Source organism: Drosophila persimilis, unplaced genomic scaffold (genome assembly GCF_003286085.1).
Source record: "Drosophila persimilis strain 14011-0111.01,24,50 unplaced genomic scaffold, DperRS2 tig00000002-arrow-pilon, whole genome shotgun sequence".
Lineage (NCBI taxonomy): Eukaryota > Metazoa > Arthropoda > Insecta > Diptera > Drosophilidae > Drosophila > Drosophila persimilis.
This window is the reverse complement of record NW_020825289.1, coordinates 12679994-12707927: the sequence shown is the minus strand read 5'-3', so window position 1 is coordinate 12707927 and position 27934 is coordinate 12679994. Positions and strand designations below refer to the sequence as shown.

The window sequence follows — 27934 nt, the reverse complement described above, 5'->3', positions numbered from 1 at the left end:
AGAAAAACTCAAAGGACTTGTGTTTTGCCGTTTCGCAGAAAAGTTGAGTAGAGTTTTATTTCGGTTTAATAGACATAGACGGTGTGTGTGTGTGTACATTGATCCATATAGGTTTATGCGTATGTGTGCTATCATATCTATGTATATCCAAGTCCATAGCCATGTCCAGATGCACAGTTCCTCGGGAGATGTTCGGCTACGTCTGGTGGACACTACACTACACTACACTACACTACACTACAATACACTACACTACGCAGAACGTAGACATATGTGTGTAGGTTTTTTTCTTAGTTTAACAAAGTTTCACTTGTGGCATGCATAGAAATATCTGTGTAGAAATATCAATATTTTTTCGTTCTAGGCTAGAACCTCTGATTGTCAGAAAGTTATTGAAGTTCTCCAAGGGAGGTGCAAGTCCCAGGCGCAGGGGCCGAGGGCACTCCACCCTGCTCGGGTACTCTGTGGAGGGAGCCCTACACGGCTGGGACTCAAGTGGGGGCTTATTATAGACAGTTTATTTTTCGCTCGTGCTCGTATTAGTGTTTTTGCATGCACGAGTATGTATTTGGTTTTCATTTTAAGCATAGTTACGCTTTTAGCCCCTCAGAGAGAGTGTGTTTGCACTCCTCGTTTGAAGAGATTCTACGTTATTCCTAAGTGGTACTATATAATTATGTAGATGCAGATGCAGATGCAGTGTACTAGTTCATAAAACACTCAACAACAATAAAATGTCCAAATTGGCTCACTTAATGCTATAATTCCTACAAAGTCTGAGACGGTGGTTTATCTGATTAAATATCGTTCATCTACACACAAATGGGAGGGATCCCCAGTCCAAGCTCGACTCCAGGGAAGATGGCGGCTAATTGTGGCGCTTGGTTTGGTTACGTTACGCTTCTTATTGCTTGCTTGATTCGGGAAACTTCTGGAATGTTTCTTAATGTGTCTTAATTGCTTAATTGTAGAGGTTTAATTGCTGCCGGCTCAGGCCTTATCCCTTGTGGTATCCTCCTCCTCCTGAAGCGAAGTGATCTGAATAAAGGAACAACAACAACAACAACAAGGAGGTTTTGGTTAGATGGAGTGCTCGATCGCTGGCGTGTCCATTATTTACTCTAGTGACATGCCTAACACTGAAATACTGGATTGGGTTTGGGTTCGGGGTTCTAAGTTCGGTTACGTTACGTTCAAATCTAGTGGATAATTTCAAATAAATATTACTAGTAATTGCACGGGACAGACATTCAAGAAGTTCAGCCGGAACCACCGCCACTTCCAGCTGGTTCCAGCTGGCGCAACTCTTGGCCAAATCAAAGGTGGGGGTGGGCAAGCTCTAGCCGGCTATAAATTGAATCTTGCCAAGGGGTACGTAGGCGTGGTATCTATGCCTCTTTAGCTGGTTGTCTACTTACTTGATTGGTTTTCGGATCCAGCTTTTGGAGGTGCAGTCTGCTTAGTGCAAATCAACTCTTGTGTCGTTATTTGGTTAATATTATTGTTATAACTCTGATATTGGATAAACTGTTTTGGTTTTTCTGTACTACAATATATTGCAAGTTGCATGTAGAGTTCTCAAAAGTGGTTCAGCATTTGCCTGAGGTACATGTTCGAAAGTATGTGTTCGTGTCTCCTATGCAGGAGTACGAGTATCTTATCTGGTATAATGGGTTTCCCCTAAAAGAAATCGTCGAAGTCGTCTAAAAACAGAAAACAAAATCACAAAATATTCTATATTTGCCGAATCGGGTCGGTTCGTCAATTTGGACAGTGCCGTGCCGTTTTTTTTGGAGGTGCTTGCTGAGGTCTAGGTCTAGGTAGTGAAATGCCAATCGAGAGGGGGTACATTTCTGCCTTGCAATTGTACATAATTGTAATTGTAGATCTATGCATAGGTACGAGTATGTGCGTTAGTGAGTAAACATGTTTTATCGTTTAGTTAGGTTTTTTGTAATATTTATCGACGTATATGTAGCTGTTGGGTTGGTGCCTGCCTGCCGTACGATGCTCTGCTACTGCGGTCACAGTGCACAGTTCACAGTTCACATTTCACAGTTGTCTATGGGTGCAGGGAGCTGCGGGAACTGGTTTTCGAACTGTGGGCGTTGGCTGTTGTTGGTGTTTCGTTGTTGGTTCATTTCAGAGTTTGGAGTTGTGGTTTGGTCGGGTTGTTGGAATGGAAAATGGGAACTTCATTTTCATTTGCGTTAAGAGCGGAATTTTGTCCAAACAACTGTGCGTCTGGGCAACATGACAACAACTTTAAATTCAACGAGTAGGTATTCAAAAATATATAGATACATAGTATACATATACATATACATATATACACATCGAGAGAGCGGAGAACGGTATGAGGTTCGAGAAGTCTGGGAGGTGGGTGAAAATGCACGTATATACGAGTATGTATAGAACGAATATTAACAAATCAAGTAACAATTTACATTCAGATGGTCGAGTATATGTACGAGTGGTATGGTACAAAGGAGCGAGTTCCGCTCTCGCTTTGCTGGATCTTCTGACGTGTTGAGAGAGAGAGAGCAAAACATGCCTGAGGAGTAGGATTGAATTGATGAACTTAAAGTAGAGCTTGGAGAACGCCTTTTCAGCTGCTTACCTCGCTGGGCTGAGCACGGTTCACGTTCACCTTCACATCTGAAAGAACCCCCAGCCGGGCCCTGCCTGCACCCGACTCGCTCCCATTAGGCTTGGATGGATTTTAATTCGATTAAATCGGGCAATTCAATTCATTATCCAGCCAGCGATGCGTTGGCCTTCACTTTGCCTATCGAGTTAATAGCGTTGCAGTTTCATTGATTGCAATTTCATGCCTCGCCAACTGAGAAATGAGTCCGCCCAGTGGTCCGGTCAGGTCGGGTCGGGTGGGGTCCGATTGGGGGAGATTGAGCATTATGAAAACCCCTTTGCAGTCGAATAATTGATGCTGTTGGTTTGCCATTTCACGAGGAAAATCTAATTATCAACTTTTCCACATTTCTCCGCTAACGGACAAGCAGAAAGAAATCAAACCCCCAGCGTCGGGGACAGTGAAAAGCTGAATGTTCTGGCAGGATACTTTGGAAAATATATAACAATGTGTATATATGTGGGCTGCCCTTGAAGTCCTGTTATGTAGAAAACCCAAGCTTCAATCTGCAATATTTTCCCATGTTTCTACGTGCTTTCGGAGACCCTTGATTGTTGGTCGAATCAAAGAAACAATCATACATTTTTATTTATGAGAAAATCCTCGCTGATTCCCTTTCCGAAATTCACCAGCAACTAAGGACCCCTGTTGACCGAGTGTCGTTCCATCTTCACTGATGTTTCGCTAAGTGTACTCACCTGGCTTCTGCCTGTGGGTCTGTGGTTCATTCTGGTACTGATAATTGGGGATAACAAATGAACGAGCACGCAAAATAAAACCAAATAAATTGTGGTAACTTTTATTAAAATAAATAGATCCGACTCGACTAGTCGGGAGCATCTACGCATGGCCAGAACTACATAGTACGTATAAAGAGTAAAGAGTTGGATAAAAGTGCAGGAGAACAAAAGTCGTGTGGTGCAGTGGAGCAATGGCTAGAGTGGTTGTGTGGCTGTAAGGAGGGATTCGTCGGGTGGTGGTGTCATTGAGCCACACACTCGTTGCAAGTGGCTGTTGACTCTTGGGAGCTCGAGTTCGTATTGGAATTGGCTGTGGCTTTGGCTTTGGGACCGCTCCGTTCGGAAGGGGATTTGTGGCGCAGGAGGTGCCAGCGGCGGTGGAGGTAGCCGCCACTCGAGGAAGATGACCTCTTGGCCAAGGGAACCTCGTGCTCGTCCGCCTCAATGTGGCCGAATGAGGCGCGACTGTACTGCGGATGCAGCACAAGATCGGTGCGCAGGCGCTGCACATTGCGACTGTCACAGTTCTCCACCACGATGATGGGCGTGGGTCGGAGGGGGTCCGGCGGGTTGAGGCGCATGTGTGGCTGGACGGACAGGCAGTTCCTCTGGCGCTGACCGCGCATCAGGTGCGACTTCAGGCTGGGCCAGTGGAAGAACTGGCGCAGAGTGATCAGCCGAGGGGACTCTGCCGGTGAGGGGGCCGGGTGTAGCAGATCCCTCACCAAGTCGGGTGCCACCCGGTGGAGGGTCGCACTGCTGTCGGCGTTCTGTTCGGAGGAGGGGGGTTCTGTCCGACTGGTCGCGTTCAGCTGCTGGCTGCTGTTGGTCTGTGGGGGGGTGCTCACGTAGAACTTGGTTCTCGGCACTCGCAGACTGTTTGTCTTCCATGCATCGTTCAGGGAGCGGATGCCAGGCAAGCGTGCAAGGAGGTGGATGTGGTCGTAGGAGGCTGACAACATACCTGCGCGCTCGTCCTGGTACTCGTCGTCGTCCGACGACTCGAGCCGGTCCTCCACCAGCGATGTCTGTCTCGACAGACCCTGATGCGTGGTGCATGTTGCAGGTTCAATTACACGTTGAATAACAATTGCAGTTTGCCGATTTCATATAGATGTGTAAGCAAACAGAGACGAAGCAAAATGAAATGAAAAGAAAAGTAAAAAAGAAAGGCAAGGAAAAGGAAGAGAAAAACCAAAAAACCAAATCGTGAGCGCCATCTACTACCATGGAAACGAGTACAGAAGCGAACAGTGGCTAAGGCCTGTGCTGCTCCGTGGAGCATCGACTTACCGCGTTGTGGCGGCGTCGGGGCGGAGACCGCTTGTTCCACAGCGCCTCCAGCTGGTCGAAGTGCTGCGACTGGGCCAGAGCGGCCTGCTCGGGACCGATGTTGGCATTGGAGGCCCCCGTCTTGTTCTCGGCGATCTTCGAGATCTCCTCCATGCTGGCCGAGACGCTGAAGCGTCGCTTCAGGCGCTCGTCAACCTGGGCCATCATGACCGATGAGGTCAGGTGGCCGTACTTCTTCTGCCAGGTGTACGTGTCCAGGGAGACCTCCTTCTTCAGCAGGCGCTTCATCTGGCGCTTCGGGCCCTGCGGCCGGAGATCTGAAAGCGAGATCGGAATGCGGGATTACAGAGGCCGCTAAGAGTGACAGACGGAGGCAGACCATCCACATCCTTGGTGGGTCCCGAGTACGTTGGCAGCTTTACATACTGCGCCGGGGTGTTGTGCAGACAGATCACCGGGAGGTTGTAGCTGTCCACCAGTTGGACCAGGACCCGCGACACCTCCAGGCTGATGTCGAAGTGGGTGAAGGGCACGTGCATCTGCAGCGAGGTCAGGGCCAGGCCGCGCTTCGTTTCCCACACGATCAAGGTCTTGTCATCGCTGCCCGACACAGCCGTGGAGCCTGAAGGGGAGAGGAAGGGCATTAGATGGAGCCCTGGGGGCGGACACGGGGGGACGCGGGGATGCGGACTCACCATCTGCCGAAACCTTCACTCCGATCACTGGACCCAAGTGTCCGGCCAGCGTGTGAACCTCCTCGCCAGTGAGCAGGTCCCACAGGATGAGGTTCGTGTCCTTGGAGCCGGAGAGGACCTGCGTCTTGTTGGTCACCGAGACGGCCACACAGGTCACAGCGTCGCTGTGCCCGACCAGCACCTGGCTGAGCTTGCCGCCCGTGGACTGCCATACCTTCAGCGACATGTCCCGGGAGCCCGTGATGATGTGCATGCTGTCGGCGCTGATCTCGAAGCAGGTGATCTCGTCCGAGTGCGAGACCGAGTACTTCTCGTCCTCCTGGGTGAGGGACCAGATCTTCAGAGTGTTGTCCCCGTTGCTGGAGGCGGCGAAGCGCATGTTGTTGGTCACCACCAGGCTCTTGTAGGGTCCCTGGATGGTCTGCAGCAGGTTGCCCGAGCTGGCCATCCACACGAGCAGCAGCGAGTCCCGGTCCGTGGAGATCACCCGCAGCGAATCCATCAGCACCACCACCTTGATCACCGGCGCCGCATGCCCCTTGAAGGTGTTGATGGTCTCGGTGGCCGCCAGGTTCCACACCTGCACGAGCCGATCGTCGGAGCCCGTGGTGAGGAACTCTCCGTTGGGCGCGAACTTCAGGCAGTTGACCACGCCCGCGTGCCCCTCCAGGCTGCACTGGTACTCCGGCGTGTTGATGCGCATCAGGTGCACGCTGCGGCCCGAGGCGATGGCCATCAGCTGCGAGTCGCGGGAGAGGTCGAAGCACGTGATCGGTGGCAGGGTCGTCGAGGGCGACCGCTGGGCCTGGGCGTGCCGCTTCAGACTGCGCTTGCGGCGCGGGTTGCGGGAGTACGGGTTCACGTAGAGCTCCTCGTTGCGGAACGAGTAGAACGTGATCTTGTTGCCGCCCACCGTGACCAGGAAGTCGTCGTTCTCCATCGCATAGACGGCGGTCACCGGCCCCGGGTTGGGCGGCATGGAGCGCACCAGCTTGCCGGAGTGCATGTCGTAGATCAGGGCTCGCGTATCGTCGCATCCCACCACGCAGCGCTGACTGTCCTTGCCAATGGAAATGGTCCGTATCTGCAAGGGGAGGCAGGCGTGGAGAATCATAACAGTTCGTCAGCCTCCGGCACGGACCCCCACTCACCTTTGACTTGTGGCCCTTGAGCGTGTGCAGCTCCTTGCCCGTGGCCAGAGTGCGCACATAGAGGGCATTGTCCTCGCACAGGGCCAGGAGGAATACCTGCGAGGAGACCATTACAATTTCCAATTCAATGCGCTTCGAGAGTTACAATTTCTGAGATCTGCAGGTGCATTGGCTGGCCACAGAGCCACAGAGGATGCAGGCCAAAGGCCATGCCCTGTCGATTTTGCCCTTCCTCAGAAGTACACTACCAAAAGTAGTAGCCCCAGGCAATTCGTTGAAGGAAACAATCGGAGAGTTATCTGCCCTTTAACCCGTTTAAGCTGGCGTGAAAAATGATTCGAAACGACGAACCTTTTTCCTCAGTGCATTGAGTATATGTATTTGTGCCCGGAATTGCCCCACTGAAGGAGATGATGTGCTTGTTATTCCGCCTGCTTATAGGCAATTTTCAACGTGTGAAACGTAATTTTCGATTGCAGACCGCAAGGCCCAGGAGTGGATTGCTGACAGGATTGCTCTATGGTTTTCGAGTTTGGCTTTAACAGATAGGCAGACTCCAAAGGGCGATAGGACGTAGGACTGTGAGTGCAGCAGACCCCATCCCCATCGCAGGACACCTTGAATTACAGTTGGTTTCCTGTTGTCTGCCTTCTGTGGATTTATTGGATAAATGGAAGCGCGAATGGGAGACAGTTTTGGCAGGAGGCAGGAGACAGGAGACAGTGATGTAAATGGGAGCACGCATCAATCGCCATCACGCGGGAGGAAGAGAGGGCGAAACATAGTTGCCATTGACAAAAGACGTCGACGAAACGTGACACAATGGCTCGTCCCCCGGCTTCAGCACGGTGTCGCCCGCCCCAATCCCAATATCGACCCGGTATCTTGATGTTGTGCTGCGTGCCAAATTGCCGCTAAGTATGCAATACTTATTGATGGAAGCCAACACATACATATACACCATAGCCATATCCCCACTCTCTCCCAGCTACCAGCTACCAGCTATGTACCAAGCGGGCAGGCAGCTTCTGGTCTGTATTTTGTCGAGCTGATTGACAACAAAGGATTTGACGCGTAATGCGTCCCAAGCCGAAGTCCCATATTAGAATCTCGTGCTCCCCATGCCTAATCTGCCACACAGCAACCACAGTCGCTCCGCTTTATCTTACGTTTCCAAGCGAAACTCCCCACATCCGCATCCGCATCTACATTCACATCCGCATCTATCCATCCAGTGCTTGGCTTTAAATTGCGCACATGGAGTCGCAGTTCGATGCCGGAAATGATATTTTCCCTCCATTTATATTTCCCCTCCGCCGTCCCCTCCCCTCCTTCTCCTACTGATTCTGTTTATGTTGCGCTTAAGTTGCGCTTTTCGCTATTGCTTTACTTGGAAAAGTTTCGCTCAAGTGGAATGTGCTTTAAGCCCCTCGTTTCTGGTGGCTCAGCTGACTCCCCCCCTCCCTCCTCCTGTTGTTTTTACTCCAGCTTGGGAAGAGCAACGAGCTCAAAGGGATTCCCCCCTTTGAGATGGAAACTTTTGCCACTTTGAGAAGTACTCATTTCCATTCAACTTAATATCAGTCCCAACATTGCAACCAGCTTCCGACGAGGCCGCAGGACTGTGACTCAGAATTATGAATTAATTCCATTCCTTATTCCGTTCCATTAGGTCCATTCCTTATTATCAATTAACAGAAATTTCGAAATGATTGAGATTTGTAGCCCCCGGGAAGCGGCGAATGATGTGGACTGATGTTTATGGGAAAGTCACTCACCGAGTTCCATGAGATGTCGATGCGCAGGACGGGGCTCAGCATTTGCATGGTGTTCAGCAGCGCAAAGTTCTCCAGGTTCCACACGCAGATGGTTCGGTCGTGGCTGCCCGAGATCAGGACATCGCACGCTCCGGCCACCAGGATCCCGGTCACAGGGCCGCGATGGTGGCTGATTCGGTGTTTCTGAAACAACACCAAAAATAAGGTCATACCAAGCCGCTGACATTGAATGTAATTTGGTTTTATGGTCTACTAAACGAATACTCTTTAAATATGAATCGGGGGCAGGAGGGGTGGGCTTTCTTTGCGTGAGACATGCGCTACCGCCGCATATCCTTTCTGTTCTTGTTCCCTGTCTCTGTTCCGTTCTGCCAGAGCTTATCGCTGTGTCACATTTTGTATGCATTAAGTTAATTATCTGCTGGCACGCGATGTTCTTCAGGGCAGTACACAGGAAAGCCAGGGAAAATGCCAAAACTTTGATAAATTAACCCGAAACTTTAAAAAATGGCGGTACAGAGAAAGGAAGTGTCAGCATGACGCTGCGTATACGTAATATTTTAATTAATTCAATAGGCGCCCGTAATTGCACACGTGTGCATATGTGCGTGGGTACTATGCACACACAGTGACTCCACAGATTCCCCGCCACCTCCTGACGGCCAATTACGTTTCTGTGCGGCAGCCAAGTCAGCGAAATTGACTTTAAAAGATGCCCGGGGGCAACCAAGTGGCAATAAATCCAATTTCTACGGGTACGAGGACGAGTACGAGTACGCCTATGTGTGTCAACAGGACGGCGGAGCACCGAAACGAGGACGAGAACAAGGACGCGCCACACATCCGCACTTGGTATGCAAACACGGGCCATTGTGCGTAATCACAGTTTAATACCTGCCTCTCGTCTCTGAAATATCAACTTAGTATGACTGATGATGTGGGGTGGGGTGGGGGGGTGGGTGCGCAGCAGAACTAGGGCAGGGGTGACGGGGTGAAACTCGACCCCGGGAAGGCTCCTGCCACGCTTCATTTGCCGTTCGGGACGCAGAACAGCCGCAAGTGCGTGGCTGCCGCTCAAACTCATGTTCAACAAGCAGGGCACACATGTCGGCCAACCCCATCCCAACCCAAGCCTCGCCTTTGTTGGGACCTTGTCTTCCCTATGACGAGAGGGGTGAGAGGGCTCACATGTCGTGTGTTCGAAGCAGATGTCCAGCGGTCCTCGTACAGAGGAATTATGCATTTGGTCTGTTTGATTTGGTTTGCGGTGCGGTTTTGCAATTAGCTTCCCATTTGCCAAATGGAAAGTGCTCGACGCAATCGAATATAATCAGAACGCTCGTCCCACAGAGGCAGGAAGGCTCGAACTTCAGGCCAGTTCGTGGACACCTCATATTCAAAGACAGGACTTAATAGATTCGATAGGGGATGCCGACCAAGAGTAGCCTTTGCAACCACAATTGCATCCTTCGATTCTCTTTACTCTTTTAATTAACTAATCCTCTTGTTCCCCCAGTCACAGGACCTCAGAGAGCTGTGTGTGTGTGTTTGTGTGCTCACCAGTTTGCCGCTGGCCAGGTCCGTGATGGCGATTGTGGCATCCTCGCTGCTGCTGATGATCAGCGTGTTATTGACCCCGGCTGCCACGCCCGTTATGGGGGCTGTGTGGGCGCTGAAAGGAGACAAGGAGACAAGACGGGGCAGAAAGCGGGGGCAGATGGATAAATTGCGCCTGCAGAGATTTACAAATTACCCAGCGGGCAATGGAGGAGGGAGCACTCACTTGATGTGCGCCCGACGGTCGCGCTGCGAGACGTGCCAGACGAGCACGCTGGTGTCCTCGGAGCCGGTGAGGAGGAGCTCCGGCTCGCTGGTCGGAGCCACCAGCAGGCACGTGACTGCCGCAGTGTGTCCTAGAGGGGCGTTATCGCAAATGGAGTCGCATGATTAGCTCGCCTAATGGCAGGACATTAGGCACTTGAGACTCACCCTTGAAGATGTGTTCCAGCGAGTTGCTCATGATGTGCCACTGCTGCACCTCGCCCGAGCTGGTGGCCAGGATGAGGTGCTGCCTCGAGGGCGCCAGGCAGACGGCTCGGATGACGCCCGTGCCCGACACCGTCATGGTGCGGATCTGCGAGGGCAGCGGTGCCGGCAGCCATCCCGTGAGCGGCACCAGCAGCGGCACGGCGTAGCCATCGCACCAGGCCGTCGCCGAGCGCACCGTCATGCTGAGCAGCGAGTTGTCGTCGTCGTCGTGCTCGCTGATCGGACGCAGCCAGGAGATCAGCTGGGAGCCCAGCTGCATGGGGTCGCGCGTGAGCACGTCGCTGGACTTGCGGATCGTGTAGTAGATTAGCTCGATGTCCCTGTCGAGGATATAGCAGCGGACGTGCTCGATCAGGCAGCGCAGATAGCTGATCGACACCGTTTGTACCTGGATCGGGGTGGGGCGAATCAATTAGTTTATTCCACGAGATCTTCTCTCACTCGATATTTCATACTGAAATACTATATAAAATTAATGGGAGCAGCAGGATTATATATTCCATCTATCAGCTCGATTCTGGCATTGATTTTGCGTTAATTTAAATTGAGTTCAACAGAGAAGACCCTGGCCATATGTAGAGCCAAGGAGCCAAGGAGCGTGGCAAAGATGCGGAAATTCGATTAAATCTCGTCTCTTGAAGGACTGCAACTAATTAAAGTTTGTGCGGCTCTTATCGAGCCTCCGTTGTGTTCTTGAACTGAATGCAACTGACAACAAACAAAAGAGTTAATTTAATTAAATGTCCAAGTTGCTGGACGCTCGTTACTTTGCTCTCTGGCTTTTTGTTCCCTCTTTACCCTATCGCAGGGTATGTCCGGCCATAGAAAGGATACAAAGGACTTGGCACAGAAGTAGAGTACTTTGGGTCTGTAACCTTTATTTCTCTTTCATCTGAATTGTTTGGCAGACTTGCTGTGGATGGAATTCTGTCATCGGTGCTCATTATTTATTTGAAAATTGGTGCATTTTATTCTTTTTTGTCAGTTTGTTTGTTGTTGACGGTGAGAAATCATCATGAAATGCATATTGCAGGGACTTTAAGCAACACAAAAAACAACGTTAATTCGATTGGCTCACACACACACGCACACGCACACACAAACACACGCACAGAGTCGCGTAATTTGGATGCAATGCCTCGCAGATCCGAATGAGTTTGTCGGACTGAATAAATGAGTGGCTGCATAAATGAATAAGCCGAAACGAAATGAAATCCGAGGAGGACAAACTTTCCCCGCTGTGGCCCCTGCCGCACAGGAAATGGGGCAAGCAGACGGCGAGGAGCGGAGACAGCTGTACGGGGCTTAGTTGGATTAAACATTCTCGGAATGGGCCCAATGGGCGCCTGAAACTAGCTGTCGGAGCAGACAAATTTAATAAATTACCCGTTTCAGAGTGGTTATCCCTGTTGGCCCCAAACAGAGTACCATTTCAGCTGAGCCGAATATAGAGCAGGCCATTTAAAGCCACTCCAGCACTAATTGAGAAATAGTAGCTCGAAAGCTACTCGAATGGACCTTTTTACAGAACTATGGCTACACTCGTATGTATGAATGATGCTCCTACTTTGTTCTTATTTGCATTGCTCTCCGTCCGAGTGAACAAAGAGTGCACTCTGTCCAGTTTTCAAATCGAATTTGATTGCCACAATAGGCAGGCAATTATGTGGAGCAGCTGCCAGCAAAACAGAGAGTTGATTGCATTTCCAATCGGTTTCCCCAGAAACTAATTGGGGAAATGGGGAATTGGGGAATTGGGGGAGGGACGGAAACTGTGCCACGAGCTTACCGCCGCCAGCAGGAAATCAAAGTTGCAGACTGCGATTTGCTTGAAGCGTGTCGTGTCGTCGGAGCGCATCAGGTGGTGCCAGCTCTCCTCCACGTGCCGCATGCTGTAGCTGACGTCGGCGGCGATGGGGTTGTAGAAGGTGGAGGTGTCGTCGTTGTGGTGGGTGGAGGAGGACTTGCGGCCAGCGGAGACGTTGTCCTTCTCGCGCTCCCTGTCCTTGTGCGGCAGGTCGCAGACTGTCCTGAGCGTGTCCTTGAGGCTGATCACGGACTTGTTCTCGCTCTGGGTGGACTCGTTCTCCAGCGTGCTCTCGTCCTCGTCCTGCGGGAAGAACAGGTTGGCCAGCTCCATGTGCAGGTTGCGTGTCCTCTGACCGCCCATGTACCGTCGCTTGGCCACCACGGCGCAGTAGTTGTGGCGCCACTGGATGAGCACCTTGCCGGACATGATCTTGTCGTGCAGCAGCAGGAGCTTGTCTGCAAGAAGAGAAACCCGGGAGCCATTGGCCATTGAGCCCCCACATCGATGGTGACTACTCACCCATTTCCCTGTGGATCTTCTTGAAGGTGGCGAAGCTAAAGTGTCCGCTTCTGGTGTCGATCAGGGACTCGGGATCGTCGGTGGGCATGAGCAGCTCCAGGAGCTCCGTCTCGCTCAGCCCGTACTCGGAGCAGGTGATGTAGGCGGCCAGGCTGCCCACCGCCTGCCTGCCGTAGTGGCGCTCCAGGCCGTCGAACTGCTGCTCCACGTACAGGACGAAGCTGACGTCCGAGACGCACTGCGGGGGCCGCCGCAGCTCCGTGGCGTACTCGCCCAGGTTGAGGTCGAACTGGTACTCCGCCGACTTGAAGCGGTCCCGCTGCATGGGCGTGAACTTGAGCTGCTCGACGGGGGTGGTGGAGCTGCAGATGATCTGCACGTTCCAGGGCAGCGAGGTGGGCAGCCAGGAGAGGGCGGTCACGATGTCGCAGTCCAGGGGGTTCAGCAGGTGCAGGTCGTCGATGAACAGGAACAGCACGTCGTTGCTCATGTCCTCGACGCGCCGCAGCAGGTTCTGGAACCAGGTGCTGATGTATAGCGGATCGAAGGAGGCGTCCTTGGGTAGGTAGCCCTCGGGGATGTTGAAGATGATCGAGATCTGCTGGCAGATCACGCGCAGCAGCTCCAGGTTGTAGGCCGAGCGCGGCGTGGCCTTCGCGAAGCGGATCACGCGGTGGACCTTCGTCGAGACGAACCAGCTGGCCACCTGCCCGTACAGGGTGCTGATCAGGGCGCTCTTGCCGCTGCCATCCGAGCCGCAAATGAAGTACGGCGCATGCCGGCTGCCGTTCCTGAAGTTCGCCATCAGGTTCTGGCGCAGCTGCGGTGGCACCCGCGACTCGATGAGGGCCGCCCCCTCCACATGATCGCGCAGGATGCGCAGGTGAGTGGCGTGCTCGTGAAAGATTTCCTGCAACCGAAAAAACACTGCGTTTCACTCATGTATGCTTGGTGATTACTCGTGCAGGGATTAATGTACGAATTTCACCTGGAACATCGAATGAATGCAATTGACAAACAGACGAGGTCCTCGTAGTTTTGACAGATTGCAATTTCGGATTACATGCGCAATCCGATGCGCTCACACACATGCAAATAATTTGCATAGAAATTTATTTTATAGCCTTTGAGCTGGCTCCGTCACTGGTCGGGCCAGTAATTGGATGTGCCAGCCACATGGCCACACAGCCCGACAGCCCCACAGCCTCCTAGCAAAAACAGCCCACCCACATCCTTCCTGCCACCGCTCGAACTCCTCTCGGGCCAGATGCTCTCCGGGACCCCTCAGTGCCCATTCATTACTTACCGCCGACGCACACACGACTCGCTTACATAGATACAGATACATATACATATGTTTATGCCAGGGTATCATCCGCTTCCGGTTGGCCTGTCGAGGAGCAGACCACCTCGCCACATCATCAACGTCGTCGTCGTCGTAGTCGTCGTAGTCGTCATCTCCATAAGTCTGAATGTGAGTGGCATTCAGCGCGCTTGCCTCGTAACTTTGTTTACCTGCCACCACTGTGCCACCTGCTGAGTGGAATGGAATGGACTGGAGCGGGGTGGAGTGGCGGAAGGTCCTCAGCTTGTCTGGCCGTGGCATGTGTACCACTAACAAGTAGTCACCGTGTCCTTGCCGGGATCATATTCCTGCTCCGGCTCAGCCTCAGTCTCCGGCTCAAGTCCCCGTTGATTGTAAGCAGCTTTTGCCTGGCAAATCTCATTTGACAGCTTCTGTGTAATGCATTTCTCGAGGGTTGGGCAACTAAATCAATATTGCCAGGAGCTGTCAGTGAAGACAGAGAGGACAGAAAGGACCCAGCCCCACCCCGACTGGCCCGCCTCTTCTCTATCCATCGCTCTTTAAGGTGGCTGCTTAATTAGTTGGCATTTGACTTGCTTTAATTTCATTTCGCTCGAGTGCCAAAGGTCGCCACACAAGAGTTGCTCACACAACGTGCCGCAGCAGCCGCAGGTGCAGTCGGACGGGAGGAGGAGGAGGAGGAGGAGGGGGCAACACTTTGCATATTTCTTGGTTGCGGCTACAAATGCCACAACATTTTGTCAGAGTGGGTGGGACGAGGGATATGCGTTTGCCACTGTCGCAGCCACACTCTTATCCAAGCCGGGGGGGATTGGGGGGTCGGGGGCTCCGGGACTGAGTGCAGTTCATGTTGCTGCACCGTTAAGTGCAAACAAGGGGACGACCTGGGCGTGGCTACATTGTGCCCAAGTGTAAGTGTGTTAATATGTCAGAGAGCTGGTGCGAAGGGGGCGGGCGAAAGGCCAGGCCACGTCCGCTAATGGCCCGGACCGGTTCACGTTGCGCGTCGTCCTTCGGATGCGACCGAGCTAAAATGTTAAATGCTTTCAACAAAAGCCATCCAGCAGAGTGGGCCAGGACGCAATGGATGCCTTATGCAATGAGAACAGCAACTGCAACGGAAAGCGGAGCTGAAACCTTGAGCCAACATGTTTCGCCTGCTCCCTGCCACTGGGGCAACTCAATCGCAATGGGTTTTCATTGCAGGAAATCTCTTTTAAACCCAATTTCGACAACTGTCATATGCAAAGCATACTCTTCCAGCCACAAGCACAGATACTCGAAGGATGCTCGAAGGATGCTCGTGGGATACTCCTGCACACGTGCAGTGCAATTGAATTTCGCTCGAAATTGCAATCGCCGAACGTTTTCGATACGTTTCAGGTTTCAGATTTACCGGATATCGGAGCGCAGGTGGAGGCGGAGGCGGAGGGTATCTGTAACCAGATTTAATATGCAATTTTTCGAGAGCAGAAATCCGGAATCCAGAAATATAACGCCACTGCCACTGAAGTGGAAACCACTTCAGTTCAGTGCAGGCCATCCATTTATTTGATTTCAGTTGGTCCGGGATGTGTAGAAAAGATGAGAATAAAAGGTCAGTTTGTTTTCCTGCGCAAAACCAGAGCCAGAAGCCATCCGATTTCCTATAGAAAAAGATTTTGTTCTCAAGCAGAGCGCTTAGGTATCCTTATCCGTATGAACATGCTAAGACGTCTTTCATTTTCTAATTCTAGGAAATGGATTCATCTGCAGGCAGTCTACACAAAGGCTCGCACTCGTCATAGGCTCGTCACCAAAAGGCTGTGAAAACTAGGGACTGGATAACGCAGACTCTCTTCTGAGAGCCTCCACAGGTATGTATGTTTGTTGTTGATTAAATAAGCGTGCCGAAGAGTGGAAGAGGGTCTATTTGACTTACCTGAACAGTCTTTTTCCTCCCCTTGATTACATCGGGATCATTGGTGATGTGCGCCTCGATTAGAAGACGCAGCTTGTCGGTGACTTTGTTCTTGAATTTGCTGAGATAGGACTCGTGGTCCTCGTTGTCCGGGTCGATCATTTCGCACGAGGCGCTGCCTGGCACCCTGTTCGGTGAGAATAACCAGAATGAGACAGCCATTCGCACAGCCGACTGGGCAGAGACTTACACGAGGGTTGTGTGATTGTCCGTGGAGAGGTTCATGGTGAGCTCGTCCTTGATCTTCCGAAGCCGGTCATTGGCCTCCACATCCCGCTTGCTGCACTGGGCGGCCCGTTCCCGAAACACGGCGAGGATCTTCTCGTTGGAGAGGGCTGCAAAGAGAGCGGGTTTGTGCTAGGTGAAGGGCTACAATACAGCAGGTCCTGCAGTGCTCACCCATGGCCTGCTCCACTTCGCGTTCGATCTGCGTGCGCCTCAGCTGCTGCACCCGCTTCAGGAAGTCTGCAGATCGCGCCGAGGCACCTGGTCCTTGGACAAAGCCTTGCAGCGCCTGCTCCAGCATCTTTTGCATCTGCTGGGACTCGCTGAGCCAGTCGTCCATGGGCAGTACTCTGAAGGGGGAAACCAGAGCGATAGACAGATGGACAGATGGAAAGAGGGCCATCAGCTGTGGGATCGCAATTCACTCACCGATAGTCCTGCTTCAGCTGACGCTGCACCTTGGATGGATCCATCTCGTACCACCTGGCTAGAAGAGCCTCCTGGTCGGCCGTCGTCTGAGGGTCGGCCAGCACCGCGGCATAGATGTCCTCGTCCAGGTGCGTGGGCAGCGGCAGGCGTCCGAGGCCGTCGCCGATGAGCGCCAGAAAGAAGACGCTCTTCGTGTGGGCATGACAGGTGTCGATCTCGTGCAGGTAGTCCTGCAGCAGATAGGGATCCCGCTCCAGCTGGTTTACCTCCAGCGCCCCAGTGCCGAAGTGCATGTCCACGAACTCCAACTGCGTGAGGGCCAGCGGGTCAATGGGTCAGCGAGTCCACTGGACGTAGGACTTACCTCGATTTGGCGGTCGTCGTAGAGGCCCTGCAGCTCGGGGCCCACCAGCTCGAGGAGCATGCGGCGCTCCTGGTTGAACTCCTGCTTCTGGCTGGCGACATAGATCTTGATGAGCAGCGGCTTGGGCAGGCGGGTCTGCTTGGAGGTCACCCCCTTCAGTGCGTTCAGCACACTCTCGTCGATGGGCGCGGCCATTTTCGGCAAAAGTCTTGTTTGTTTTTTTTTCGCTTGTGATTGTACGGGTCTAGGCGTGCGTGTGTTCTTGACTTGGTTTACTTGACTTGGTCAAAATCAGGCAGCATCGTGGCTCCCGTCGCAATTCGAAACAGCCCTCGAAGGCCTTGGCACATGTTCGACCTCAGCTTCAGCCTCGAATGTACTTCTGTTCTATGTGAGTATGCCAATGCGAATTTGCCCGCTTGGACCCCGACGGGTCGTCTTGGGCATAGCGTGCCAAAAGTTTATCCTTTCGATTCAGCTGCAAATACAAATTGAAAAGAGCAGAAATTGTATTTATGGTCTTTTGCGGAGGGGAAACTTTTTGAATAACCCCAAAAACATAATAAAAAAAAGACCGCCCGAGACAGCAAAAAAGTTTCCCGCGCCCTCCCCCCATAATCAGAGATACATCCTACACCCTTCACTGCATCCGCAGGACCCAGGGAGCGCACGAGTTGGCCCAGTCAGCAAGTGTTAACATTTGACTGGGTTTTCGATTGAAACATTTGGTCAAATCGCTTGGAATGGCACGAGCACGAGGCAGCATTCCACACGGCACACATTCTACGTTTCATTCGAATCATTCGAAGGCCCCCACCGCATAGCAAACGCGGGAGTGTGCCCCTCAAGATGTATGCACATGCTTTCGGTTCCAGGGGGGGTTCCAGGGGGGTTCCAGGAGAAATTACTTATCAAAATAACGGACAAAGCAGTTTAAAGTAGATAAACTCTGCTTTAAAAACACACATAAAAGTGTCCAGTGGGGCATAGCCCTGTCCTGGTTCTGGTCTTGGTCCTGGTCCTGGTCCTGGTCCTGGTCCCGGCACTAATGAAGCCCCCACCCCACCCCGCCTGTCGCTTGTCTGCTTTTGCCCGCCAAACAAAATCGATGGCAATTAATTCCGCTTCAATGAGTTGGCTAAATTGCTCGTTAGACAAACGGCTGCGGACCTGCGAGGGCAGGACGTACGAGTAGTCTTCTGCGTTTCCTTTCCTCCAGCAGGCCAGTCCAGTCCATTCCAACCCAAAGCCAAGCGCTGAAAGGTGGTGCCGTGAGTGTCACTTTCAATCGGGCTCCACCCTCGTGGCTCCCTAAACGTTTGATTTCAGACAATTTCAGCTTAATAAGCGCCTTGACAGCCCTACCATCAAAACGGTATGTACTTCCTGGAAAGCCATTAGGCCTGGTCCAAGATCCGATCGTAGTCACTACCCCCCGACAATCGCCAGCTCTCCTTCTGCCTCCGACAGGACCTCGATGGGCACTCGAGATTCTCGAGCACCGCGTGTAAATGCCTCACTTTGCCGAATGCCTAATAGCTTCTCTAATCCGATATACATACGTTCGAGTGGGCCGCCTTCGAGGAGAGAATTTAGGTTGTCGGGCACTGATCGTTATTGCCGATTAACCCCATTATTAGTCAATTTCCGACATTTCGGAGGAGCGTTTCGTCAAAACTGTCAACCGACTAAATGTCCTCCGGCCTGGCGAGGGGTGGGGAGGGGGCAGTAGGTGGAAAATTAATGGCGCCATGCAAACACAAGGGCCTGCTCGGCTCCCATTACTCTTCCATTGGGCGGTTGTCGGTGGGCCGTGCCTGGATGCGGGTTACGTTGGTCCTTGGGGGTGTCGAATGACTGCCATTAGGGGGCGTTGAGCTGTTCGGGTGTTGCTGTAGGTCAACTATTGTTGCATTGAATGGGACACTGGCATTGTACGCAAGCCCTCAATGGCATCCGTATCCTTTTTAAACAAAAAGAAGGGCAGGCGAGTGGGAGGATGCCGGAATGCCTGCAGTTGGATGGTCATAGAAGAAGAGCTTATGTGATTATTATTAAAATTCCCCTTTGACTCTGTACCAGAGAGGAAAAGTCGAATAAACCGAACGAGGCAGGAGGTGCTTACGAATCCCCTTCACTCCCGCGTTGCCCTTCCAGGCAACCAAGGACGCCAGGGAAGCTACGGTTGAGGATAGTGGAAGACGGCTCCAGAGAAGAGGAAATATTCGAAACGATTCCACTTTGACTCTGCGAATGGAGGGAGCAGCAGCCAAATGGCTCTGGATGATATTCCTAATCAAAGGAGTCACGATTGCTCCAATTTCCCATTTCACATCCTGGCGGATGGACGGCTATGGGATGGCCATCCGCCTTCCGCCATCCGCCATCCACAAGCTAAAATGAAAATAAAATATTGCTGCTGACTCGCTCGACGTAAATAAATAACTAAATAAATGATAATAGGCCAAAGGCCGCAACAGGCGGGACCCAAAACAGAACAGAAAACAGAATCGGGCCCGAGAAGCACGGCCAGACAGCAGGTGGCGGGAGGCGGGAGGCAGGAGGCAGGCAGGGCCCAGCAGAAGCAGCGCAATCGAGCGATTCAGCCAATTCTCGGTGCCTTCTGCCCCGAGCAGAAGGAACAGAAGGCGGCACACCACACCGTACCACACAGATCGAGGGCCAGGGCCAGGGCCGGAGTCGGAGCCGGAGCCAGACCCGGAGCCAGACCCGGAGCGTACGGGGAGCATTAATAATATATGCGATGGTGCAAGTGTGAGGCTCTGCATGTCATTGTGTGTGTGCCCTCTTCGCTGCCCATTTTTCGGATAAATATTTAAGGGAAGCCAGCCAGACAGAAACAAAATTAGAACAGTCGCATTTCATTCCCAAAAGCCACACACTCCCCTTTGCCCCTGCCCCTGACTGGCAGTGGCAACTGCTACCTTTGTAGGCCTGAAAGTCTTCTGTGTAGAAGGCTACGAGTCCTGAGCGTGATCAGAACAGGTACATACCGATCTACCTACAAAAAAACACACAATATAATCGGGGACGACCACGTACCGGATATCTTTTGGCTCCCCTTTGACCCTCCTCCGAGCAAACAAGAGGAAATGAATGCCTCTCATTTTTTGAGGCGCAGCTGGAATGGAATGGCTCATGACTTTCATTGAAATAAAAGTTTATGCCGCCATCAGGCCAGACGTGGCTGGGCCTCCTGCCTCCTGCCTCCAGCCAGGCCCCTTGATAAATACAAAATGAGCCGCCATTTGCCGGAACCTGGCCCGCCCATTCTCACCCCCTAAATCTGTGCGGGACAATTGATTCCGCCCAGCTCCGCCCCGGTGTCCAGCCTCATCGCTGGTTCGGGTGCGTGCAAATTGAGCAATATGTATCGGGCTTTAGCCGTGGCCACGGGCCCACCTCCACGGGCCAAACTTTCGTTCGATTTTGTTTCCTGCAATCAGGTACGTGCCCGGGCGCCAGGGGTCAAGGGCTCTGATTTATGAACGAACCAAGCACCCAGCAAGCACTGCCAACTGCATTGGATAGAGTCAATTTTGAGGTGCTGTAGATCCTTCCACTCGAGTCCCTGACCCTTGAACCAGTTGTGTTCCTCCTTGTGCTTCTTTCTTGAACTCCGCCCCCCCTGCCTCTCTGGGCCACATCTCTGGTGATTTCAATTTTCAGCAATGTTCGCATGACAATTTTGTGTGCTGCTTACCTGAAGGTCGTCGTCGTCGTCGTCGTCGCCGCATTCCCAACACACAAAAGCAGCTGCTGCCAGTGCCACTCCCCCTTAAGCTTTAACATTTTATTTATGCAGAGGCGGGTGGGTGGAGGATGGAGGGGGGAGCAGGACGAGCAGGACGAGAACGAGGGGCCGAAGAAATGCAAAAACAATTTCAAGTGTGTCTTTCTTTCTGGGCCCGCTTGTCGTCTATTCACTGCCTTTGTCTCTGTTTCTACCTCTCCCGCCTGCTGCCCGTCCTGCTCTGGTTCGCACTCTCATTTTGTTGGCGAAAGCAAATAAGCTTTCAGAGGCAGCTCACGAAATTCATGCCTGAATACGCCCGTCCCAAAAGGCGGAGCGGCCCGAACATGGAGAACTTGGGCAAAAGCGGCATAAATCAAAAAAAACATATAGACAGCAGCAGCAGCAGAAGGCTTCAGCCTTTCCCTGAACAAACATGTGTATGTATACATGTGTATTTAAACACACACACACACGCACACCCACACTTACACACGAGCGCATTTCCGGTCGCTTGGCAAATTCGATTTCATGGCTTTGTCACGTAAAATGCTCCCCGAATTTCATGTCAATGAATCCGCTTTTTTACGTCTGTCTGCAAACTTATTGTAGATTTAACATTTGGCTCAAATGGCTTTCTTCTCCACCAGCCCACCAGCCCTTTTTCTTCGCCCCCCCAGTGACAGAAGTTGGCCCAAAGAGAGTCAACAATTTTGATTCTAGTATTTGCACATTATTAGGGGCCAGGAATGGAGGAGGCGAGGAGGAGAGGATTGTCAAGGTCTTTCCCTGCATTTTGTATTTAATTATTTAAGGATTTGCTTGCCGTCTTTTGCACAAAGCTGCTGCGGCAGGTGTGGCAAGACCCTCAAATATGATTAAATAATATTTGATTGGTGACTGGAATGAGGGTCCTGTATGGCATGCGATTTGTCAATCGATACTGTTGTGTCGAATGGCCAAGAGTGAGGGCGTTTGATTGCCGCTTTCGAGCTAATGATGCGTGCGACTTGCATGAATTTGATTCCTGCACTTGAGCGAGTGCTCCAATTAAATTCCAATGCGACCACAACGATGCGGGGGGGGGGCTAATTGGAAATTGATTCCCAGAAGCAAAAGTTACCTTTTGTTTGCTCCCCTTGGGCAATCCTGAAGTCGCAAGCAAGTCCTGCCAAGAACAGCACCCGCAGAGGGGCTCCTTGGAGGTATATCAATTGTGGTTTACGAAGTTTTGAAACCTGCCAGCCCACTCGTGTGGTGCTGCTCGTACTCGTACTCGTATTGAGTGAATTTTGCTCTTTTTCATTTGCAAATGGAACATGAAAAGTTTTCGCAGGCGCCCCGGAAAATGTGCAGTGTGCTCGGGTGCCCGTAGCTGCCAGTTTTCTTTTTCATTTAAACTGTTTGTTTGTGCTGTCGAGTCGGTCGGGTGGTTCTTGCAGTGCTGTCTCTATAAAATATTAAACACCATCGCTAGCTAGCTGGGGAGACAGGGCATTGCATAGAGGAAATACCCTGTAAGCCTTATGCGATCGCAAATGTTGCCCTCCTAATGGGTGTACAGTCCTTTGCCTGGGTGGCTTTTATCCCCATGAAAGTTGATTACCTCCTTGGAGCAGGCCAGGACTTTCATCCTCTTTGTTGTGGGTGGGGGCTGACGGGAGCTGCGGGGCAGAGATTTGCACGCATAGCAAAAAAGTTGACCTAAAAGTCAGACACAAGCCCGGGGCAAGGCAATTGCAACGCGCCTCTGTTGCGGTCTAGCTGCTCTGCGGCAAATTGCTTTTACCGAAGGGCCCTGGCAAGGCTCACAAGGCTCGCAAGGCTCGCAAGGCTCGCAGGACTCGCTTGTGTGGCTGCGTGTCGTTGCATGCGTTGAGCAGCACTGAGGGGGCTGCCGTGGCTGTTGTGCGCCAAGTGCCAAAATTCATTAAACGGCCCTAAACAAGTGGTGCAGCACAGCAACCAGGACACGCCAACAGCACATGCCACATCCAACCCACCGTCCGCGCTGGAAAGTGGCATGCAACAGTTTTATTTATGACGTGTCTGCTGTTTACAACCATGCTTTGTCCGGCACGAGGCACGGGGCTTGGAGTGGCTCTTCGACTTTCGTTATTTCCATTTGTGTGTGCCAAAATGGCCATGTAATCCAGCAGCTGCCACTTCCTGAATCACTATTTCTGCCCGTGAATGATTCCTTGGTCTAGAGAGACCCACACCCAGATGTCTGTTGAAAGTGAAAGAGAAAGATCTTCAGATCGGGATAGCTCTGTCCAGCTCGTCTCTCACTCTCTTTCGAGGGTCTTACCATACTCACATGTATGGGCCTGGTTTATTTTGTTGTTATTTGTTTGTGTTTGCCTTGTTCCATCATTATTTGCTGTTGTTTTTCTGCACACAAAGCCACGCAATTACCGAGTTCTTGGGGCTTTCCATCTCAGCACTCTTTCCAGCACTCCGCAATACCAACAGATCTTTGCCTCCTCCCTCTGTGATCCTCTCTGAGCGAGTCTTCCAAATCAACTCTCATCAGGGGTACAGCAAGTGAATGGGGAAATGGCAGGAGTAACGGCCAGCTACACTGAGAACATTTCATGCAGAGCATCCACAGGTCGCTGAGGCTTTTCCGGAGGTTTCATTGTTTACTTTGTCTGCACTCATTTCCAGCTGTGCCCAGCAGACATTGGACGGTGGCAAGCTTATTTCATATTTAATTAAAAGTGAGGCACACACATAAACACATAAACACACAAGCTCGCATGTATAAACTGCGTGGGCGGGGGGCTGGGTTCTGTGGGGTGGGGTCAGGCAGAGCATCGTCTGGCAAACGGTAATAACAAAAATAACAAAATTGTGTGCAAATATTTAAAATCTTTCGAATGCCGCATTAATGAGCTTTTATTCCGATGGCGATAAGAGCAGCACTCTGACACACACACACACACATAACACACAGATAGCACACAGACATGTCCCACGGAGTGAAACAGCAGAACAGCAACAAAAATGATGGCTAATTCGCGATTGCCTTATGCTAAACAGATGCGGGCGAAAGAAAACGAGACATTATTCTGCCAGCGGAAAATCAGAGCACTGCCAGGGCGGACACGGACTGGAGTCCAACAACTGTGACGCCCCCGCAGAGCCACAGCCCTGCCCCAGCCAGAAAGGCGTGACGTGAACATTCCGCACAGCAGCCCCGCCCACGGGTCCAGCCGGGGGGAAGCGTAGGATCTCCGCATGTGTTTACAGTGGGGCCTGTCAGCATTTGTTCATAATTTCTATTTTCATCACTTCTCTTTCTCCGCCTCTCTCTCTCTCTCTCTGTCTGATTGGGAGGGCGGGCGGCTGTGAAAAATGCCAAAAATGCGGGAGAAAGAGTCGGGAAAGCGGGAGGATCGCATGTGTGAGGTGAGTGCTGCAGTCAGGCCAGACTGGGCCCATTCTGATGTCCTTATCAAGTGGTTTGAGTGCTGATTTATAGCACTTTACCGTCGCTTATCCTGCCAGCGCCCCGCAGAAGGACAGCTGGCCGCGCCCAGCACCATCGCCTCGCCCAAAGTTTTAAGCGCTCACTTTGCATTTAAAGTGTGTAAAGTAAAGTGTGCCAGATACAAAAACGCTCCACCCGCACATAACTCATACGCCCGGGTGACCCAGCAACCAGCAGCCAGCACTCAGCACCCCTCAGCACTTCCCTCGCAGCGAGTTAGCCAGTCGAACAGCAGACCGCACTTTACCTAATTGAACCAGACTGAGCGAAAAACACCGAATTTCGGAAATCATTCATAAAGCTATTAATGTTCATGCTTTAAACGGAATTTAAAGAGTGCTTAATCTTCAAATTTGTACAAGAATTCCATGCCCAGGCCATTCCAACTCCTCTCCGCCCCATGATGGAATCCTTGCAGTTCATTTGGCCCATTGCTCAGCTCCCTTAGGCTCTTGGCAGTAAGCATTCTGTTGCTGAGCACAGACGAGACTCACTCTAATGGAATATTAAATTTAAAATGAAATTACTCAAAAGCATAATCCTTATGATTGATTTATACGGCTTTACTTGCACATACACACGTGTATTCATTGATTTTTACGTATGTGTGGAACAGTTCACCTTTTAGTTTCCATTTTCCACTCATTTGAAATAAATTTTCCCCAGACTCATTTCCCCCGAGTGTTTACACTAGCATTTGGGTAATCATTCGTTGCCCATCCAAGAACAAAGAACGAAATGGATGCAATAAAACGATGCCGATGTTGCGCCAAGAATCAAATGAATACATTAATGGCTACATGGATGCCCATGGCCAAGGCAGAGCCAGCAGCCACAGCAATTATATTATGGGCAGTAAAACGGACTTATGGCCAAGTTAAGTCCAGAACTGGGATGACAGGGATTTCGGGTACGGACTAAAGCGTTCTCGGCCTCTGCTTTGACCCATTTTTAGTTTCTTCTGGCGGCACAAAGTGGGTGTTTACTGTTTGCCTTTTAAAGTGTGTCTTTGGCAACGAAATACAATAAATTTCTTAGATTTATAGAGAGCACAACAATTCGGACAAATCGCAGTTACGCCGGGTTACGCCGTAAAGGGAAGTTGTATTCCGTCGTAGACCATGTGTGACAGCCCATTCGTGGTTCCGCTTATATTCTAATTAATTCCACTTGTGATCAGCTCCCGATTAATTATTTGCCAATTTACCCTCATCAAGTTCATGGTTGGGCTGCCAATTAGGACGTGCCACGCCCCGCACTAGGGCCAAGAGCCGCTCCCCGCCGCGTGGGCTGCCCTCCGACATACGCATATACGACTTGGGGAACACTCAGACACTTTTCAGAATTATCAGACATAAAACTCTTCATGGAAATGAAATAAGCGAATCGTAAAAAAAAAGAAAACTGTGTGCGGGTAATGGATAATGTTTTTAATATGTAATCAACGCTTCTTGAAACATTTTGCTCCGCATTTACCTGGCTCGCGGTGCTTGCGTGTGTCGTAAACATTTTTATTGGCCATTTTCGACATGAAAAGCATCGAAAGGATGTGCTGCCCGGACAAATGAGAATGCGGCTAATGGCGGGTGGGACACAAGGAGAGAGAGAGACAGGGAGCGGGAGACAGGCAAGGAGGAAAAATTAACCATTTTCATTTACATTTTTCGTATTTTCTTATTTGTGGCTTGTCATGGCGATGGCATGGCCATGGCATATCTTGATATTACGCATACGCCGCGTGGGCTACGAGCCGATTTGGGTTAAACATCCAGAGAGCCAGAGACGGGTTGGCCAGCACAAAACTAATTGCCAAAAGCATTGTACGAGTATCTCCGAGCATCTCCGCCCCCCGTGCGTATATTGATCCCGGAATGGATGGGGAGTACTTACCCGCCAGCAGCTCTCGGGTGTATATTTTTGTATGAGTTTCGGATATTTCGGCAATTTTCAACAATTTCTTTCACTTTTCACTTGTATTTCGTCTGCCGTTTCGACTCTTCTCTCCCCCTGCGAGTATTTAAAAAACAAGATGTTGGATGGAAAGTGCAGGAAATGGAGTGGGCAGAGAATATCCTCCCCCCCTCGGAGGGATAACTGTGTTGGAGCGGGATTTGGTTGATTGGTGGGGCGGTTGGTGGGGCGGTTGGTGTGGGGTGGGCGTTTCTCATTTGCATTTTATGCATATTTTAATTGCTTCCAGATACAGAAATGTGAAAGGAAATACAGGGGAAACCCCCGAGGCACTCCACCAGCAAAACAGACCCCACTCCGCCCCGGTCGCCATGCTCTCAGGTTGAAGCTGTACCAGAACAATGGACAGGACCTGGGGCTAGAGTCCCGCTGTGGTCAATGCACTTGGCATTTTTTCTTTATTTTCCGACGTCCTTTGTTTTCGTTGTCGCTTTCATTTAATTGAAAATTAGAACAAAACTGCGGGAACAAGTTGTTCCGGCCCGGGGCCTGGCACTCGGCAGGATTTGCGTTTCGCCCACCCTTCGATCCTTCTGTGCTTTGTTTATTAAACTTCAATTAGACAAGTTTTTTCCAATTAAAATTTGCGCGCTGCAATTTTAAGGGTTCTCTCTGGCCCGACCAACTTTTCGAGTGCTTGGGATCGAGTGGGACCCGGCCGGGGCGTTGTGGATTCCTCGGGGTATGGCTAACTTAATTGGTTTCCGTTGCTCATTCGGCCGAAAGGACTTGCCGTGGAAACATGAGGAGCCGGGTATGCACATTGCATCATATTGCTGGAGTACCAGAGTCGGGACATTGATAGATGGAAAATGGGAAATGCAGCTCCATTTAAACAGTAGCGAGAGAGCGCCACATACGCAGAGGAATGTCACACCTGCGAAAGAGGCGGAGCGGGAGGGTGGGGGCTCCAATCACCAAATATAAACAACGACAACGACAACGACACCGACACGGGAAACCGTACACCAAACCATTACCCACGCCTCCCATGTGTGTGTGTATCTCTGTGTGTGTGTGTGTGTCTGTCCGTGTGTGGCGTTGGGGGTGGGCTACACTTATTTACACTTCACTCGGCTACTTCGGGGGCTGGCTACGGCTCACTTGTTCGCGCCCGCCTTCACAGTTTTCTGGGCTATTGGCCTGCTCGACTCGCTCGGACGTTCCTTCCACCGGTTGTGAGCCCCAAACGCTTTGAAGTTCGACGAGGAACTGAACGCCAGCACGGCTCGGCACTTTGAAAGCTTTCGGCCCACCTCCCTCCGGCCCTGCCGACAGCATGGCACAGAAACGAAGTGGAATCGAAACACGTGGCGAGAGCGGCACCGCACCGCACGAAGAATGCCGAGAGCACAAGCTCTGCTTCCCCGTCGACTGTTGCTGCTGCTGCTCCGGAGCAGGAGGGGAAGGGCGGCCAGAATTTGGTTTTTTGTTGCGCCAGAGACACTTGTGGCTCGGCTGGGACAGGGCTCCGTGTTGCCAGGCTCAGAGGGACGGAAGCAAGGGCACAGGCACATGTTGCCGCGGCTATTAATGCTGCCGGTTCGCAAGTGATTCCGGATCTGGTATGTCTGTCGATAGCTTTGGCACTTTCATGGACTGCCCCGACATTCGGGGGCCATCAGCGTCAGAAACGCCACAACCGCAGAATGATTGGGCGCGAGTGTAAACACTTTTCGACCTCCGGCCATCTGTGCGGGCCAACTGGCGGCTGATAAGATAA

At 51.6% G+C, this 27934-nt stretch overlaps 1 protein-coding gene across 5 annotated transcripts; it reads right to left on the bottom strand.

The window, feature by feature from the left end:
• Positions 1-17: 17 nt before the first annotated feature.
• Positions 18-27402, bottom strand: LOC6592261 (NACHT domain- and WD repeat-containing protein 1). 5 transcript variants are annotated; one of them, XR_003408408.1, is made up of 20 exons: positions 27278-27402; positions 26131-26247; positions 16991-17468; positions 16627-16934; positions 16372-16547; positions 16163-16307; positions 15934-16099; positions 12686-13595; positions 12146-12621; positions 10297-10744; positions 10091-10220; positions 9868-9979; positions 8308-8490; positions 6530-6625; positions 5379-6462; positions 5063-5305; positions 4684-5000; positions 4355-4433; positions 1419-2112; positions 18-1038 (listed from the first exon to the last, which is right to left on the bottom strand). XR_003408408.1 is itself a non-coding variant. In XM_026985063.1 (19 exons), the coding sequence occupies exons 3-19, from the start codon at positions 17183-17185 to the stop codon at positions 998-1000; spliced, it is 5109 nt and encodes a 1702-aa protein (XP_026840864.1). In that variant the 5' UTR covers positions 17186-17468; positions 26131-26247; positions 27278-27402; the 3' UTR covers positions 18-997. The 5 variants fall into 5 exon arrangements, 3 of the variants coding, with proteins under 3 accessions (XP_026840864.1, XP_026840862.1, XP_026840863.1); XR_003408409.1 differs by having other exon boundaries at positions 1419-1703; XM_026985063.1 differs by lacking the exon at positions 1419-2112.
• Positions 27403-27934: the final 532 nt, after the last annotated feature.

Coding starts and splice junctions, on each gene's coding strand:
- LOC6592261 (XM_026985061.1), bottom strand. CDS start 17,185: ATGGCCGCGCCCATCGACGAGAGTGTGCTGAACGCACTGAAGGGGGTG. Junction 16,548..16,626: donor CAGCTGAAGCAGGACTATCG/GTGAGTGAATTG, acceptor TTCCCCCTTCAG/AGTACTGCCCATGGACGACT. Junction 10,745..12,145: donor TTGATTTCCTGCTGGCGGCG/GTAAGCTCGTGG, acceptor ACCCCGATCCAG/GTACAAACGGTGTCGATCAG.